The 17,327-nt window shown below is 42.9% G+C and overlaps 1 protein-coding gene across 1 annotated transcript in view; it reads right to left on the bottom strand.

Annotated features, from left to right (window-relative positions):
• Positions 1-17,327, bottom strand: part of vwa5b1 (von Willebrand factor A domain containing 5B1) — a 52,957-nt gene that overhangs the window by 22,051 nt on the left and 13,579 nt on the right. Inside the window, exons 8-10 of the mRNA XM_056733469.1 lie at positions 13,007-13,183; positions 3,791-3,901; positions 3,096-3,298 (exon numbers count right to left, since the gene is read on the bottom strand). Of these exons, the coding sequence (XP_056589447.1) occupies positions 3,096-3,298; positions 3,791-3,901; positions 13,007-13,183 (491 nt within the window). The remainder of the gene's footprint in view (positions 1-3,095; positions 3,299-3,790; positions 3,902-13,006; positions 13,184-17,327) is intronic.

The following is a 17,327-nucleotide window of genomic DNA, read 5'->3' as shown; positions in this document are numbered from 1 at the left end:
CACAACCAAAATTTTGTAATGGTTTTAATCAAAACGGCGAATGTTTTTTAATGGTATTTTAATTAAAAAAACATTTGTGTATAACTAAGATTGTAGATGCACAGTCCAATGTTCAGCGACTGAGTTTGACTGTTCCAATATGACGGATGACGTAAGGGAACAGTTCACAAAAAATGTACTCAACCTCAGGTTGTTCCGAACCTGTATAAATTTTGTTGTTCTGCTGAATGTCAGTAACCAAACAGATCTCATCTCCCATTAACTCCCATTGTATTTATTTCCCCTACTATGGCAGTGAACAGGGAATGGTATTTGAATCCAAATATCTTATTTTGTGTTCAACAGAACAAAGAAATGTCTACAGGTTGAGAATGAAATGACAGAATTTAAATTTTTGGATGTACTTTTCCCTTAAAAAGCATGTCAATTCATAGCACACACAAATTCTGGGCTAAATTGCCAATTTATTGATAAGTATTAGCATTATAGATTATGTACCATTGTCTTCTCACACCCTTTAGGTAAACAACTGCTATGCGGTAATGGGTTGAAAAAAGTGTTATCCTTCAATTTAAAACATGCAAAGACATTTGAAGTACGTTTAACCAAACTGTAAAGTGTTGCTAAAGTATTGCACCTCCCTACATGCAATATAAGATGTGTTCTGCCTTCAGTAATGTTGCTTTATAACAATTCCAGAGAATCTACAGTGCCGGAAAAAAAAGCTTTTGTCTAACCTCCAGAGTCCTTTAAAGTCATTAGTTTTTTCTATCAAAAAACAATTCAATACCCCCTTACTCTGGCTTGTAAAGAACACACACACACACACCATTTGATTTGAATGCAAACAATAGTAATTAAAGACGGTGACCTTCAATCTATGTGTCTCACCACATGACTAACAGCACCTTGCTATTTGCTCAGTGAGTTGATGGTGAACACATCAGTCACCTTTGCATTGATAAAGTCAGGACAAGCCTGGACAAAGAGTCATACATCAAAAGCACAAACAGCAGAGAAACTGCGTTGAATTTCAGCACTAATGTGGTGTGTTAACGTCTCACTCATCTTTCTCTGCTGTGAAGGGCGAGGAGCGTTTGAATCAGTAAATTACACTGAAGAGTCATCTGTTCTGAGTCTGACCTCAGTTCCATTGTATGAAAGGAACGGCTGTCAAAACCCACGGTTTTTCTATTCATTGGAAAGAAAGCTGTTGTAGACTTTCCTCCAGGAGAACGGGTTACAAAAGAACAGAAGAAAAATCTCTGCAGGTTAGAAATCGACAGGGGACGTAACAAAGCCATGAATCACAGCACCATTGTAGCCGAAGTAATCTTAAAGAATTAGACAGTTAGACATCCATTTACTCACACTGCATCTGTGCTTATCTGATTATGACCTGATAACATGCATCATTCCGCTGCTTTGTGTTCCCAAGCCAGTGATATTAAAGGAATAGCTCATGAAAAGATGAACAGTTTGAAGGATGAATCCTTTTACATAAGGGTCATGGTGTAACAAACCTGATCGACTTTCTTTCTTCCTACTTTATTTGAAGAATCTAGGCCAGGATCATAAAAGCAGTCTACACCGAATGTTTATCTTTTAAAGCCATATAATAGATTTATGTGAGAAAAAAAAATGATATTGAGGTCATTATTTATAGTAAAATTTACAGATATTAGCACGTTATGTTCTGTTATGAGAAGCAGGAGAATCATTCCCAGTTTATTTCACTTACAATAATTTTTCTTTTGATTCTATTTCATTATTAATTTCAAATTTTCACTAAGCATTTTTTTTTTCAAGATGTTAAACCAAAGGAAAATTAAGAGAGCATTCTAAATGTTAATTTAATCTGCAGTTCTAGATGAAGTGTGGCCATAGCAGTCCAGTGTACGTTACATGAAAACTGCAAAACAAATCTAGATTATAACATAAAAATTGCTTTAAAGTTAATATGAACTTGTTTTCTTTGCAGTATTTAATGTCAGAAAAAATACAGAGCATGTTTTCTGTTAATTGACACATTTCTCCAGTTTTCATTTTCTTAATGCAAATAGAAACAATATTTTTATTTGAAATTTAGAATTAGAATGAAACAAAAATGATAATTTAACTAAACACACATCTATATATATAGTTAATTAAGAAAACAGAAAATAATTTCAAAAACTGTCTCTTAATTTTTTCCACGGCTGTATATTGCGATTGAAGTTGAGACACCCCTGTTGAAAACGTAGACAAAATCAGAGCTGGCTTTCTAATTTAGATTCACTAGCGAGGACTACATGACCTTGCTTGTGTGAGTCAAATTTGTGCCAAAGAACATGACTTCACTAATTTTTCAGATTCCAAATGGCCTTAAAATGTAACATGTTTAGATATTAAATGCATTCATGTTGTAACAACCTTTCCACCACAGAAATAAAGGGGGGGGATCTGTCATCATTTAATGAACCTCAAGTTTTTCCAAACCAGTATGAATTCCTTTGTTCTGCTGAATACAAAGGAAGATATTTGGAAGAATGTAAGCAATTTTTGGTTCTGAGATCACAGACAAACATAGTAGGAAAAATTACAATGATAGTCAAAGGTGATCCAGGGTGCTTTTCTAAAGTTTTTAAATGATCTTTTATGAAAATATAGGGGGGGGGCAATCGTGGCCTAATGATTAGATAGTCGGACTAGTGACCAGAAGGTTGCCTGTTCAATCCTCAGGGCTGGAGGGTAACGATTGAGGTGCCCTTGAGCAAAGCACTTAACCCCTACTTGCTCCACGGGCGCTGCAGTGATAGCTGCACACTGCTCCAGGTGTACGCATGAGGTGTGCTCACTACTCACTGGATGGGTTAAAAGCAGAGGTGACATTTCGGGTATGGGTCACCATACTTGACAAAAAGGTCACTTTCACTTTTTTCTAAGGTAGTGAATGTTTGAACTGAAAATTGAAAACCTTCTTCCAAATATCTTTCTTTGGGTCCAACGGAACAATTAAATTTATACAGGTTTGGACCAACTTGAGGATGAGTTAATGATGACAGAATTTTCATTTTTAGGTGAACTTTCCCTTTAAATATGACTGAAAAATTGACCTGGTGAAACGGGCATGGCTACGGAGCAACTCGATGACCTTCCCGGTGTTACCGATGGCTCCGTCCGTCAGCAGGAACAGCAGGCGAGGGTGACCCTTCTGGATGGGTTGCCGCAGGATCCAGTTGAGCGGAGCCAGTAGGTTTGTGCCGCCCATGTCAGCACGTATCTTCTTCACATGTTCACAGGCCAAAGCTAAAGTCTCCTGTTTCATAAATCAGCAATTTTATGACACTTTTTCTAAACCCCACTGTACAAAATATAAATTTATCAGTAAAATAGTCTTTTAAATATACTTGAGACACAAATTGTGTATGACTATTGGAGTTTTCAGCCAATGATGTTTGAAAAATTAATGCAATTAAAATACTTTTCTTGAAAACAAGTCTTAATGTCTTATGAAATGTATTTGGAAAAACATTAAAGAAAACCACAGAATACATGAAGTGCACTGATTTCGGAAATCAGCATAAAACTTTATCACCAGGACTTTTGTTATATAACTCAAAAACGTCATTATATAAACGTCATTATATAAACGTCATTATATAATACATTGTTAATGGTTCCCAGCAGACAAACACAAATACTTCTGTTCTTCAAAGCAGAGAGTGTGGCGGTGTTACTGCTGTGCTAATGAGGACAATGAGCGTGGATGCTGACTGTGTTTGGCTCTGGGTCTCTGCGGGTGACCTACCTCATCGTAACTCTGACTGGTGGCAAACAGAGTTTTGAACTTGGACCCAAAGCCCACGATATTGAATAGGCATGCTGGGAAAATACTTTTTAGAATCACAACCATTGCATCCTGGGAAGAGATAGAAAAAGGTATTAGTGTAAATGAGGGTTGAAAATGATAATTATCTCCTTGATATCAATGAGGAGAAATGTCTGATTTCTGTTTTATTAGATCTCCATTTAATCTCAGAGAAAGAGCCAGAAATCAGAAAATGTCTCCAATAGAATTTCAAGAGAGATCTCAACAATGTAAAAAAACTGAGCTCAAAAGTCGATATTATTGTAGATCTCAATATGAAACCTCCACACTTTCAATGTACTTAAACCACAGTCTCATTAGTGCCTACTATTCTTAGCAATTTTAGGAGAAACATCCAAGAATTAGTTGACATTTAACTCCATTAAATCCCCTGAGAAATGAAAGAGCAGCATCTGAGCAATTTCTCTGCGAGAAGAGGATCTAGTTTGATAATGGAGTCAGACCCAATAGAGAAGGTCAGAAAGGGAACAGAAAGAAGAGAGTGTAGGAAAGGTGTTTGTCAGGTCAAGTGGCATTGAGGAAGGTCCTGCAAATATGCTTCACCCTGAACAGGAAAATATAATTGAGTTTATAATTGCGTCTTCTGTCCCCAGGTGCGATTTTACACTATGCCACTGGTTGCTTTTTAGACCTGGACATTCTACATTATATATGACAAATTCACAGTGCTTTAAAAGTACAATTTAGATTTAATAGCGATTCTTACCTTTTAAAGCAAATTAATTACAAGAATCCAATACTTTCTGACATCATTAACTAGGGACCAATGATTCACCTTGAGCCACTCAAAAATCAATTCAAGTCGTTTGAGATGTTAATTGAATTGCAATACATTTTTTGAACAGCAGGGGATGCTGTGTTTACTGCAAACTTGGTAAACGTGGATAAGCTGATATACAAGCTATTTCATGCATTCTGACTTCTTTACACTGTTAAACGCACTGTTAAAAAATTGTTGGAAGCATGACGTAGCATTTCTTTGCTCGATACACTCGGCCAGGATTCGTATAGGTTTCGGAAAGTTTTTTTCTAACATGAATTCCCATTTTGTAACAAGGGTTCTTAGTCGTTTAATGGACAATTTCTCCCAGAAAAGCACTTCCACACTTGAACCAGCGAGAGCAAGAGACATAGCATGTTCGGGTTATGGAAGTTCAGATGTGTTTGATTGTTTACGGCATTTCAGTGATGAATGTTATATAAACGGTGGATATAATGTTGGACTTGCAGATCGTTTGAAACTGACAGAAAGAGTGACCTCAGCGCTAAAAGAGGCCGGTCATGAACCGTCATGGTAAGTGAAATTGAGTCATATGTGAACTAACGGTACCGTTTAGCATGTTGACATAATGTTTATATGCTCTCCTACTTGTAAGTCTCTTTGGATAAAAGCGCCTGCCAAAGGAATTAAGGTAAATGTAAATATGTCTGTGTTTTGTTGGACGTGAATAATGTAAACAACACAAAATTATAAGTTCCCCCAACTGTTATCAGAAATCATCGTACAACAGTTTCTGTTTTTTTTAAATGTGAAGAAACTAAATACTCTTCGAAGAAATGAAGTATGCCATACTTCTCTATAGGTACTCAAGACTAATATGAGTTTGGCAGAAACTGCTTGTTACCTCAGCTTTAAAAATCTTAAAAAAAACGTTAGGAAGTTAGGAAAGGCAATTTTTTTGTTCATATTAAAGAGACTTTTGTATTATTCCTTTTTATTTGATTTGGAATTTGTTTTTAAATTACAATTAATATTTTGTTATTTGACATAAAATTAGTGGTGGGCCGTTAACGGCGTTCGCAGTGAGACTATTATCGCGCGTTAAAAAAAATGTCGCCGTTAATCTATTCTCAAAGTTGGGTTGGCAGCTGGGTCTATACTACGCAAGCTATGATGACTTTCACCTTGATATTTTAGCGCGGATGTATACCAGCTTAACTGCACTGTACGGGGCGAGAACGAGATTTTTCAACTCGCGTGATTCGCGTCATTCGCGGAAGCAGAAGCCGCCTCATCATCTCTTAATCAGGGCTTCATTCGCGCGATTCGCGCAGCAAGTAGGTCTATTGGCTCTTTGCATTAACATATAAATCACTCGCGCTTGACACGCCATTCGCGTTTGGTCTGAACACAACATAACGTTACTGTGAAATTACCGCATCAAACGTGACGTGCTAACATGGATGCAGCTATGAAGCCGCCGGGTTTGCTTCAGGGAATATTATTTTTTAAGAAGCTTCCCAATAGAAACATCGACAAGACTAAGGTTGTTTGCACCTTGTGCAATGCGGAATTGGTTTAAAAAAACACTTTCAACAGGTAGTGGTCTAGCTTACTGAAACCAGTAACTTTGTATTGAGATCTAATGTATAATGGCTCCTGTATGACATATCGCTTGTTGCTCCCTCACTCTTTGTAAGTCGCTTTGGATAAAAGCGTCTGCTAAATGACTAAATGTAAATGTACTGTAGGAGCTCTTCCAGTCTCAAGTACCACCTAAACACAAATCATCCCTTAGCTAATGCGGAAGTAAACACAAGTTCATCTTATTGAACATAATTTATTTTCATCACCAATTATCATAGTAGAACAGCTTTCTCAAGCAGTTTGTGATGCATTTTGGAAACAGGAGATGAGCCCCTGGTCTAATGCGCCACCTGGCTTGAGAAACTTACAAACATTCTTCCAAATATCTTTCTTTGTGTTCATCTGAACAAAGTAATTTATACAGGTATGAAATTACATGATATGAGTAAATTATGACAGAATTTTAATTTTTGGCTGAACTATCCCTTTAATAATGAGGTCCGTCACTACACCGTTTAAACATGAATTTAAACCCCCTTCCTCACATACAATTACATTTATTTTCAAAACCTATTGTTCTTCCTCAGCAAAGGAGAGATCACACAGATTTTATGACATTTATGGATGAAGTCTTCTTCAGGGTGAGCGATAATCTGGGCGAGGTAATACCACAGTAGTGATCTGAGGCAAGGCAAGTCTGGTGTCTGTGGTGAGAAGCAGAGCGTCTTCAATCAAATTCACAGTGAGTCATCGCTGCCGCCTGCGTCACACTGTGAGATACCGTCAACACACACACACCCATTCACACATCCAGAGCGCATGAAATCTACAACCTCTGCACTTACTGGGTTCAATTACTGTAGCAGCTTGAGGCATTCAATTCAACAAGCTGTTTATTTCAGAATGTTTTCCTTTAACATCTGTTTAAGAATTTCAAATGCACATTTAGTAAAATGAGAAACACTTTACAGTAAGCTTATGTGAACATTAGTAAATGGGGCAGCGTAAGCCAACATGACTAACGTTTATTCATCTTTGGTTAGGTTAACGTTAGTTAATTGTGCATTAACTAATTTATGCTTTTAAAGGGATAGTTCACCCAAAAATGTAATTTACTTACCCTTAAGTAATTTCAGTTCTTCTGCAGCAGAACACTAAATAATTTTTGGGAAGAATATTGTTAACAGAACCCAATTCTTCCTATTCACTTACATTGGTTTAGTGTCCATATGAAACAAGTCAATGCATGGGGACCAACGGTTTTTGTTAACCAACATTCTTCAAAATATCTTCGTGTTTTGCAGAAGAACAAAAATCATACAGGTTTAAAATGACATAAGAGTGAGTTAATTATGGCAGATTTTTCCCTTTAAAAATGTTTTAGTAAATGCTGAAATTAATATGAACCAATATAAATATTATTCATTGTTAGTTCATGTTAGCTAATGCATCAACTAATGTAAACAAATAAAACTTTATTGTGAAGTCTTAGCGTGAAATGCATGTATTATGAGGCTACATACATTTGAGGGAAATATCACATTTTAAACTATAATCTTAATTGCTAAACATTATCTTATTGTGACGAGTCTCCCTTAGCACAATCAGCGTCGCCATGGAAACAGAGGGTTTCATTGAGGCGCAGCTGCCGGTCGTTAGGAAATAATGAGAGGCAGCATAAAAGCCTGACAAACCCAAAGCAGGGAGAGGTACGACTCCATGGTATGCAGGCTTTAACGTGTCTCTTCCCTTTTCGTAAGCAGGCTCGGACTAACGACCGGCAGTTCGCCTTGGGATCGAGTCACACAGGAACACGGGGAAGAACACAAACCAGCTGGAGATCACCACGAGCTTTACGAGCTCACCTCACCTCTAAACCTCCCGGACCGAAGTCACCCAGTCACGGACACCTGGGAGATCCTTCACGGCCACGGGAACACATATTCCTTTAAATAAATTCCCCTCCGGGGTGTGTGTGTTTAAGTTATGGTGTACGTGTCATTTCTCCACCCGCCACACTGGTGGAGAATGCGGGCGTATTGGTGAGAAAACGACACGTACCAAACCATTCACAACTCTTTTCGTGGTTTGTTTTTCCAGATCGGTTCTCTCTCCTATCACCTCTGAATTATGGAAGACCTTGCCCGTCGACTCACGGGGATCAGTGTACGACAGCAACAGCTGGTCGAGGTTCTCACCACGAGACAAGACCGTACTGAGCGGGCCATGGAGAAAATGAGTGAGTGTATAGCAGCGCGGGTACCGTTACCAGAGGATCGGACCAATGCTCACCGTCTGCTAACCAAGTTGACCGAGCAAGATGATGTGGAAGCATACCTTCATCTGTTTGAGGTCATCGCGACTCGGGAGGGCTGGACTCGGGCAAATTGGGCGAAAATCCTTGCTCCATTCCTCGCGGGAGAGGCCCAACGTGCATACTACGCTCTACCGACTCCCGCCAATGAAGACTATGATACCCTCAAGGCGGAAATCATGGCCCGAGTAGGATTATCTCCGATTAGTGCGGCCCAGAAGTTTTTTCAGTGGACGTACGAGGAGAAGCTCCCGGTGAGACACCAAACCACACAACTTTCAAGGATTGCTCACCTATGGTTATTGGCGGACAACCCCTCGGCATCTCAAGTGGCCGAAAGGGTGGTAGTGGACCGTCTCCTAAGAGCCCTCCCTAGACGTCTACGCCACGTCGTTGGCATGCGAGGACCCACCACCATGAAGGAAATGGTGGAGTCGGTAGAGCTTGCCGAGGCATCAGCAGGCCGTGAGGTAGGAGAGAGAACAGGACCACCACCCCGGAGAATGACCCCGCCATGGCGACCATCGGAGGGCACCTCTCGACCAGGCAACAGACCGACAAAACTTAACCCAGAGGACGAACCCATGCCTACAGACCGAACCCAACCAAGCGCTCGCTCCTGGCTGTCGGGATGTGGACAACACGGACCCACCCTCCCTGGAGCTCCCAGAAGAATTGTCCACATTAACGGTCAGGCTATAACCGCCACCCTAGACTCGGGGAGTTCGGTAACGCTGGCCCAACCAGGAGTCCTTCCGGCTCAAGCTAAGAAGACTACAAGAATACCAGTCATGTGCGTCCACGGCGATATTCGACAAGTCCCAAGCTACCGAATTACATTGTCTACTCAACAAGGAGCCTGGGAGATGGATGTAGGAGAGGTCGAAGACCTTCCAGTGCCAATATTGCTGGGCCGGGACTATCCTGCGTTTGACCAGCTGCTGGCGGCATCCTACAAGAACGCCGATAAGGGGATGGGTCGTCGCCACCGTTGCCAACGACCGAAGCCGAAGGAACACCGAAAGGCGCTACTGGCTACGGAAAGCGAAAGGGAGGGTAAGTGGTCAGACCCTAACCTCTTCTCTACACTATTCCAGCAGATAACCGGAGGAGGATCCTTTGGTAAGGAACAGAGAGAGGATGACCGGCTGAGGAACTGCTGGAACCAAGTGAGGATGGTAGAAGAGGAGGTTCGATTACCGGGTCCCCACCCCCTCCCGTACTTCATTGTCCGGAACGGTCTGTTGTACTGCGTCGCACAAAGACGGGGGGAGGAGAAACATCTACTGGTGGTACCGAAGGGGAAGACTGATACTATCTTAGAACTGGCACACACCCACCCCATGGCCGGCCACCTGGGACCCGCCAATACAACGCAACGTATTCGAGACCGATTCCATTGGCCCGGCCTGGAAGCCGAGGTCAAGAGGTATTGCCAGGCCTGCCCAGTGTGCCAGAAGACTTCCCCTAAGAAACCTCCCCCCAGTCCCCTCATTCCATTACCCATCATCGAGGTGCCCTTCGAACGTGTGGGAATGGACCTGATAGGACCGCTGCCTAAGTCTGCCCGGGGACATGAACACATCCTAGTCATTGTCGATTACGCCACCCGGTATCCGGAAGCCATACCGCTGAGGAAGGCCACCTCTAAGGCCATTGCGAAGGAGCTATTTCTTCTTTTCAGCCGGGTGGGTATCCCCTCGGAGATCCTGACTGACCAGGGGACTCCATTTATGTCCCGGTTGATGGCAGACCTCTGCCACCTACTCCAGGTGAAACAACTCCGCACCTCAGTTTATCACCCTCAGACAGACGGCTTGGTGGAGAGGTTCAACCAAACCTTGAAGAGGATGCTGAGGCGGGTGGTGGCAGAGGATGGGCGCGACTGGGACCTTATGCTCCCGTACGTGCTCTTTGGAGTGAGGGAAGTACCCCAAGCATCCACTGGATTCACACCCTTTGAACTGCTGTTCGGCCGACAGCCAAGAGGACTACTAGATGTTGCCAAAGAAGCCTGGGAACATCAACCAGCCCCGCACCGAACCCTCATTGAGCATGTACAGGAAATGAAGACGCGGATAGACCGAGTGATGCCCTTGGTCCGGGAACACCTCTCCGAGGCCCAGCGTGCCCAACGAAGGTGGTATGACCGGACTGCACAGCCTCGAGAGTTCGTACCTGGGGATCGAGTGATGTTACTTCTCCCAACGGCGACTTCTAAATTCCTGGCATCCTGGAAGGGACCATATAATGTCGTCGAGAGGCTGGGGCCGGTCAACTACCGGATCCGTCAACCGGGACGCCGCAAGGAGGACCAGTTATACCATGTCAACTTGTTGAAGAAATGGGTAGCACCACCGACCCAGACGGCGGCGTTTGCGGAGTCAGGACCACCGGAAATACCCATGGGGGAACATCTATCAGCCCTTCAAAAACAAGACCTCAGGTCCCTGGTCAGTCAGTTTGAGGACGTTTTCTCCGAGAGGCCCGGGCAGACAAGGATTATTCAGCATGAGATTCGGACACCCCCCGGTCTCATAGTCAGGCAGCGTCCTTATCGGGTCCCTGAGGCTCGTCGGCTGGCGATAGAGGAGGAGATCACCAGGATGAGGCAGTTGGGGGTTATAGAGGCATCCCGCAGCCCTTGGTCGAGCCCTATTGTGATGGTTCCCAAGCCCGACGGCACCCTCCGTTTTTGTAATGATTTTCGTCGATTGAACGAGGTATCTAGTTTTGATGGGTACCCCATGCCCCGGGTGGATGAGCTTCTGGAGCGTCTGGGAAAGGCCCGGTATATCTCCACCTTGGACTTGACGAAAGGGTACTGGCAGGTACCTCTGGCTCCAGAAGCTAGGGAAAAGACAGCCTTCAGTACGCCCTCTGGACACTGGCAGTACCGGGTACTACCGTTTGGGCTCCATGGGGCCCCTGCCACGTTCCAGAGGATGATGGATGTCCTTATACGTCCTCACCAAGCATATGCCGCGGCCTACATAGATGATCTAGTCATCCACTCGGAGGCATGGGAGGACCACATAGATAGATTACGGAGGGTACTGGTCGACTTAAGGAAGGCAGGGTTGACGGCGAACCCACGGAAGTGTCACCTGGGGCTCGACGAGGCTCAGTACCTGGGTTTTCGAGTGGGAAGGGGTCTGATCCAACCCCAAGAGAGAAAGGTGGAGGCGGTCAAGAAAGCCCTCCGACCTCAGAATAAGACCCAGGTACGAGCCTTTCTGGGGCTGGCGGGATACTACAGATGCTTCATCCCCAACTTCTCATCAATCGCCAGCCCCCTGACCGACCTGACCAAAAAGGGACAGCCGGAGAAGATTCTATGGACGGCAGAAGCGAATCAAGCCTTTCGAGCCCTGAAGGAGGCTCTCTCGTCGTCCCCAATACTTCATGCTCCCGACTATAGCTGTCCCTTCATCCTCCAGACCGACGCATCGGACACAGGCCTAGGCGCAGTGTTGTCTCAGAACTACGGGGGTGAAGAACACCCGGTGGTATATATAAGTAAGAAACTCAACCCCGCTGAGACACGCTACGCCACGGTCGAAAAGGAGGCCCTGGCGATCAAGTGGGCAGTCCTGGAGCTCAGGTATTACCTTCTGGGAAGAAGCTTCACTTTGGTTACAGACCATGCCCCACTTCAATGGATGGCCAAAGCAAAGGACACAAATGCGCGGATCACTCGCTGGTTCCTAGCGCTCCAGGACTTCCACTTCACTGTGATACACCGAGCCGGGGCCTCCCATGGCAATGCGGACGGTCTGTCGAGGATGTGGTCAGGTTGGACATCCCGGTCAGGTAAGCGACATCCACCCCCCTTACAACCACATTCTTCCATGGATAGGAGGTCCCGCCGACCCATGACGACGCTTAGGGGGGGGGGATGTGACGAGTCTCCCTTAGCACAATCAGCGTCGCCATGGAAACAGAGGGTTTCATTGAGGCGCAGCTGCCGGTCGTTAGGAAATAATGAGAGGCAGCATAAAAGCCTGACAAACCCAAAGCAGGGAGAGGTACGACTCCATGGTATGCAGGCTTTAACGTGTCTCTTCCCTTTTCGTAAGCAGGCTCGGACTAACGACCGGCAGTTCGCCTTGGGATCGAGTCACACAGGAACACGGGGAAGAACACAAACCAGCTGGAGATCACCACGAGCTTTACGAGCTCACCTCACCTCTAAACCTCCCGGACCGAAGTCACCCAGTCACGGACACCTGGGAGATCCTTCACGGCCACGGGAACACATATTCCTTTAAATAAATTCCCCTCCGGGGTGTGTGTGTTTAAGTTCTGGTGTACGTGTCATTTCTCCACCCGCCACACTTATTTAAACCTTAAAAGTGATTTTCACGAGGGGTCTGCAATAAGACTATTGCTGGACTGTACGTTCGGTTGATAAGCGCTGTGTGTACCCTGGTGGTCATTTAGAAAAGCTATTTTAAAACCACTGAAAAATGAAGAAGTCTTCAGCAGTTAATGATGGGCAGAAGGGTCGTACCTTTACTCGACTGATGTTGACCCCGCTCATGCTGCCACTGCGGTCAATGAGAAAGATGAACTCCCCCTGGACTCTCCTTAGGTCAGAGGTCGTGGGGCACAGGTAAGGGCAGAAGTTCAGCATGACCACAGGGTTGTGGAGAATGTCCTTATGGAGTCGTTTCCGTATGATATCCACCTACACACAACAGCCAGAGAGAGAAACAGTCAACAATCTACACAAAAACAATAAAGTGAATAAAAACAAAAAATGTATGTAAATAACCGAAATACTGTATGTTTGCGGCTAGTGTCACATTGACTACACTTAAAAAAATCTTGGTCCATGGAGTAGCATTTGTGAGCATTAAAGCACATATTCCAAAGGAGGTGAAATTTACTCTTATTTTACCACATGACAGGGTATAAACACTACGGACTGATTCTGAACACCTTTGACGGTTTCCATAGAAACTATCCCTTGCTAATCATTTAAGGGCTGAATGTTCTTTCCCTCCTGTGAAGGAATAGTCACTCACTTAAAGATGCTTTGTGCCGCTATTAAACATGCATCTGTTCTAACATTTCCACTTAATGCTACAATTTCCTGAAGCGCCATATTGAAAACAGACAAATGATACAAAAAACCTGACTAAAAATAACTTCTAAATATACAGTGAGGGAAATAATTATTTGATCCCCTACTGGTTTTGTAAGTATGCCTTGCCAACAAAGACATGAAGGGCCTATAACTTCCGAAATCATGGAAAAAGATATATAAAGGTTATAAATTGATTTGTATGTCAGTCAGTGAAATAAGTATTTGATCCCCTACCCACTAGCAAGAATTCTGGCTCCAATAGATTGGTTATGTGCCTATATGGACCACAGATTAGTACTGTCACCTTAAGAAAGTACTCCCAAGTCAGCTTGTTATGTATATAAAAGATGCCTGCCAACAGAATCTGTATCTTCCATTTGAACCTCTCCACCACCATGATCAAGATCAAATAGGTTTCAAATGATGTCAGGGACTAGATTTTAGACCTGCACAAACCTTGAATAGGCAACAGACAGAAGTTTGGTGAGAAGGAGACAACTGTAGTTGCGCTAATTTGGAAATAGAAGAATACTAAATAACTATCAATTGCACTTGGTCTGGAGCTCCCTGCAAGATTCACCCAATGGGGTTAAGATGATAATAAGAAAGGTTAAAGATCAGCCCAGAACTACATGGAGGAAGCTTGTTAATGATTTCAACTTTATTAATATAGCGCTTTTTTTACAATTTCCATTGTTACAAAGCAGCTGTACATGAGACATACTGAGTATAAGCAAAACAACTAATGTCATATACCTGTAAAAACAAGGAAATTGGTGAAAACACTGAAGACAGACATACCCACATACAAACGCTCCACACACTCAAAATGCACACATACTTACACACATCGACACGCACAAACAGACACGCACGCACTCACAGTGAAAGCAAAAATTTAAGATTAAGGAGCTAATAAGCTTACTAAATTTACTAATAAGGTAATTATAGATTTAATATTATCATTAGTAATCTAATAGCATTTGAAATTTTGTAGGCAAGTCGTGTCAAGTCGCCACGTCCTTTATCCAGCACTATCATCTCAGCTCTTGTCAGGTCACCGCTTCCCATTATCCGCACTGCCATCAGGTCTGGGCATGAACTGCATCCTGCGGTAACCTTGGAACAATGAGACAAGACTGGCTGAGAGTAGAGTACTGTTCTGCACTCTTTGATGCAGGTTTGTTTTGAACAGGTACATCAGTTGTTGTTGGAAGTGTTCCTGGTTGTGGTTGATCTAACTAAAGCAGCCTAAACCCTCAGAGGACTTATATTATGGATGTGTCGTGTATGCAAGATGAAAAAGATGCGTCTTTAGTCTTCATTTAAACTTTAAGCACTAGATAGGAAAAGGATCTACCACCGGCACTTGATTTTGCCAACTGACAGGATGCCTGAGAGTGTAATGCACGTGGAGGACTGTAATACAATAGAAGTTCGCTTAAATACTGCTAAACCATGTATGGCTTTATAGGCAATATGGAAGGTCTTAAAGTTAATGTGATGCTTTATAGGTAACCAGTGCAAGGATGACAGAACTGGGCTAATATGCTCATACTTTTTTGAATGGGTAAACACTTATGCTGCCGCATTTTGGACCAGTTGGAGTTTTTGTAATAAGCCTGCAGGGTAACCACCTAACAGTCTTTTACAGTAATCTAGTCTTGATGTCATGAATGCATGAATTAACTTCTCTGCATCTGACAGTGACAGCATTCGACATAGTTTAGATATATTCTTAAAATGGAAAAACACAATTTTACAGGTGTTGGGGACATGGCTCTCAAATGACAGATTACGACCGAATAGAATGGCAAGATTCTTAGCTGACGACGAGGGTTTTATGGAGCATCCGTCAATAGCTAAGCAGTCTTCTTGGTTGTTACGTACGGTGGTTTTCGGTCCAATAAGTAACACTTCTGTTTTGTCTGAGCTCAGTAAAAATGTTACTCATCCAGATTTTTATATCGACTATGTATTCCATTATTCGATGAAACTGCTGTATTTCATGAGGCTTCGAGGAAATATAAAGTTGATTATCATCAACATAACAGTGAAAGCTAATTCCGTGTTGCTTTATTATATCTCCTAGACGTAGCATGTATAATGTGAAAAGCAGAGGCCCTACAACTGAGCCTTGTGGTACACCGCACCTAACTTGCGATTTGCGTGACAGCTCATTGTTTATTGCTACAAATTGAAGGTGGTCTGATAAATAAGACTTAAACCATTTCAATGCTATTCCATTAATGCCGATGTTATGTTCAAGTCTATGTAGGATTGTGATGTGGTCAATAGTGTCAAATGCAGCACTAAGGTCTAGCAGCACCAATAACGAAATACAACCTCGGTCAGATGCAAAAAGCACATCATTTGTAACTCTGATCAAAGCAGTCTCTGTACTGTGACATGCTCAAATTCCAGACTGGAATTCTTCATCACTGTCATTCCTTTGGAGGAAGAAGCATAATTGAGTTAAAACTACTTTTTCCAGAACTTTAGATATGAAAAGTAGATTCGATATAGCCCTGTAATTCCCTAGTTCTCTAGGGTCGAATTGCGTTTTTTTTGACAATGGGCCTTATAACAGCCACCTTATATGCTTTAGGCACATGTCCTAATGTCAGAGATGAGTTAATAATACTATGAAGAGGATCTATAATTTCTGGGAGCATCTCTTTCAGTAGTTTTGTAGGTATAGGGTCTAGAATGCATGTTGTTGATTTAGATGATCTAATGATATAAGCCAGTTCATCATGATCTACGGTAGAAAATAATTGCAATTTCTCCTTAGGGGAGCTTTAGTTAGTTTGTTCAGCGTGTTTCACTTCTGGTTGCATTGTTATAATTTTTTCTCTAATATCCTGGATTTTACTTGTGAAGTAGTTCATAAATTCATCACTGTAATGTTGATATCCAGAATCTGAAGTTGTTGACGACTTATTCTTTGTTAATTTAGCCACTGTGTTAAATAAAAACCTAGGGTTGTGCTGGTTTTCTTCTATTAGTGATGAAAAGTAGGCGTATCTAGACGTTTTTATGGCTTTGCTGTATTTTCAAGTACTATCCTTCTATGCTGCACAAAATACCTCTAATTTAGTTTTCGTAAAGTTGCGCTCCATTTTCCGGGTCGCTTCTTTAGAGCCTGAGTGTGTACATTATACCACGGTGTTGGGCTGCCTTTTTTAAACGCAGAGGAGCAACTGTGTCTAGTGTTTCCGAGAAGGTGGAGTTAAAATTTTCAATAGTAATGTCAAGATCTTCGCCATTATTTTTCATGCTAGAGATTTGAGACAATTCAGGCAGATTATCGAGAAACGCATCTTTGGTAGTTGAAGTAATTGTTCTACAATAATTTGTAACAAGGAATTTGATTTGCAGCCTGTGACGAGTCACCCCTGGCGCAATCAGTGTCGCCATGGAAACTAAGCGGATCAGAGCGGCACACATGCCGGTCGTTACGAATCAAGACCAACTCGGCAGCTATAAAAGAGTCTGCCTCAGAACGCAAGGGGAGCAAGATCTCCTTCGGACATGCTTATCCTAAAGGCTGTTCTCTTACCTCTTCCCAGGCTCAGACGAGTAACGACCGTCAGGACCGCACACCGACAACCCGGAAGTAAGGGAAGAATCCTCGTGTAGCAAGACGGCTAACCCCCCCTGTGAGAGGAAAGCAGGAAGGATGTCCTTCTCCCCCACGCTGGTGGACTATACACGTGTGGTGTATTTATGTTGGAGTTAC

This window comes from Triplophysa dalaica, chromosome 20 (genome assembly GCF_015846415.1).
Source record: "Triplophysa dalaica isolate WHDGS20190420 chromosome 20, ASM1584641v1, whole genome shotgun sequence".
NCBI classification, from domain to species: Eukaryota; Metazoa; Chordata; class Actinopteri; order Cypriniformes; family Nemacheilidae; genus Triplophysa; species Triplophysa dalaica.
Note: the sequence above shows the minus strand (reverse complement) of the source record. Positions and strands in the feature narration are given on the sequence as shown.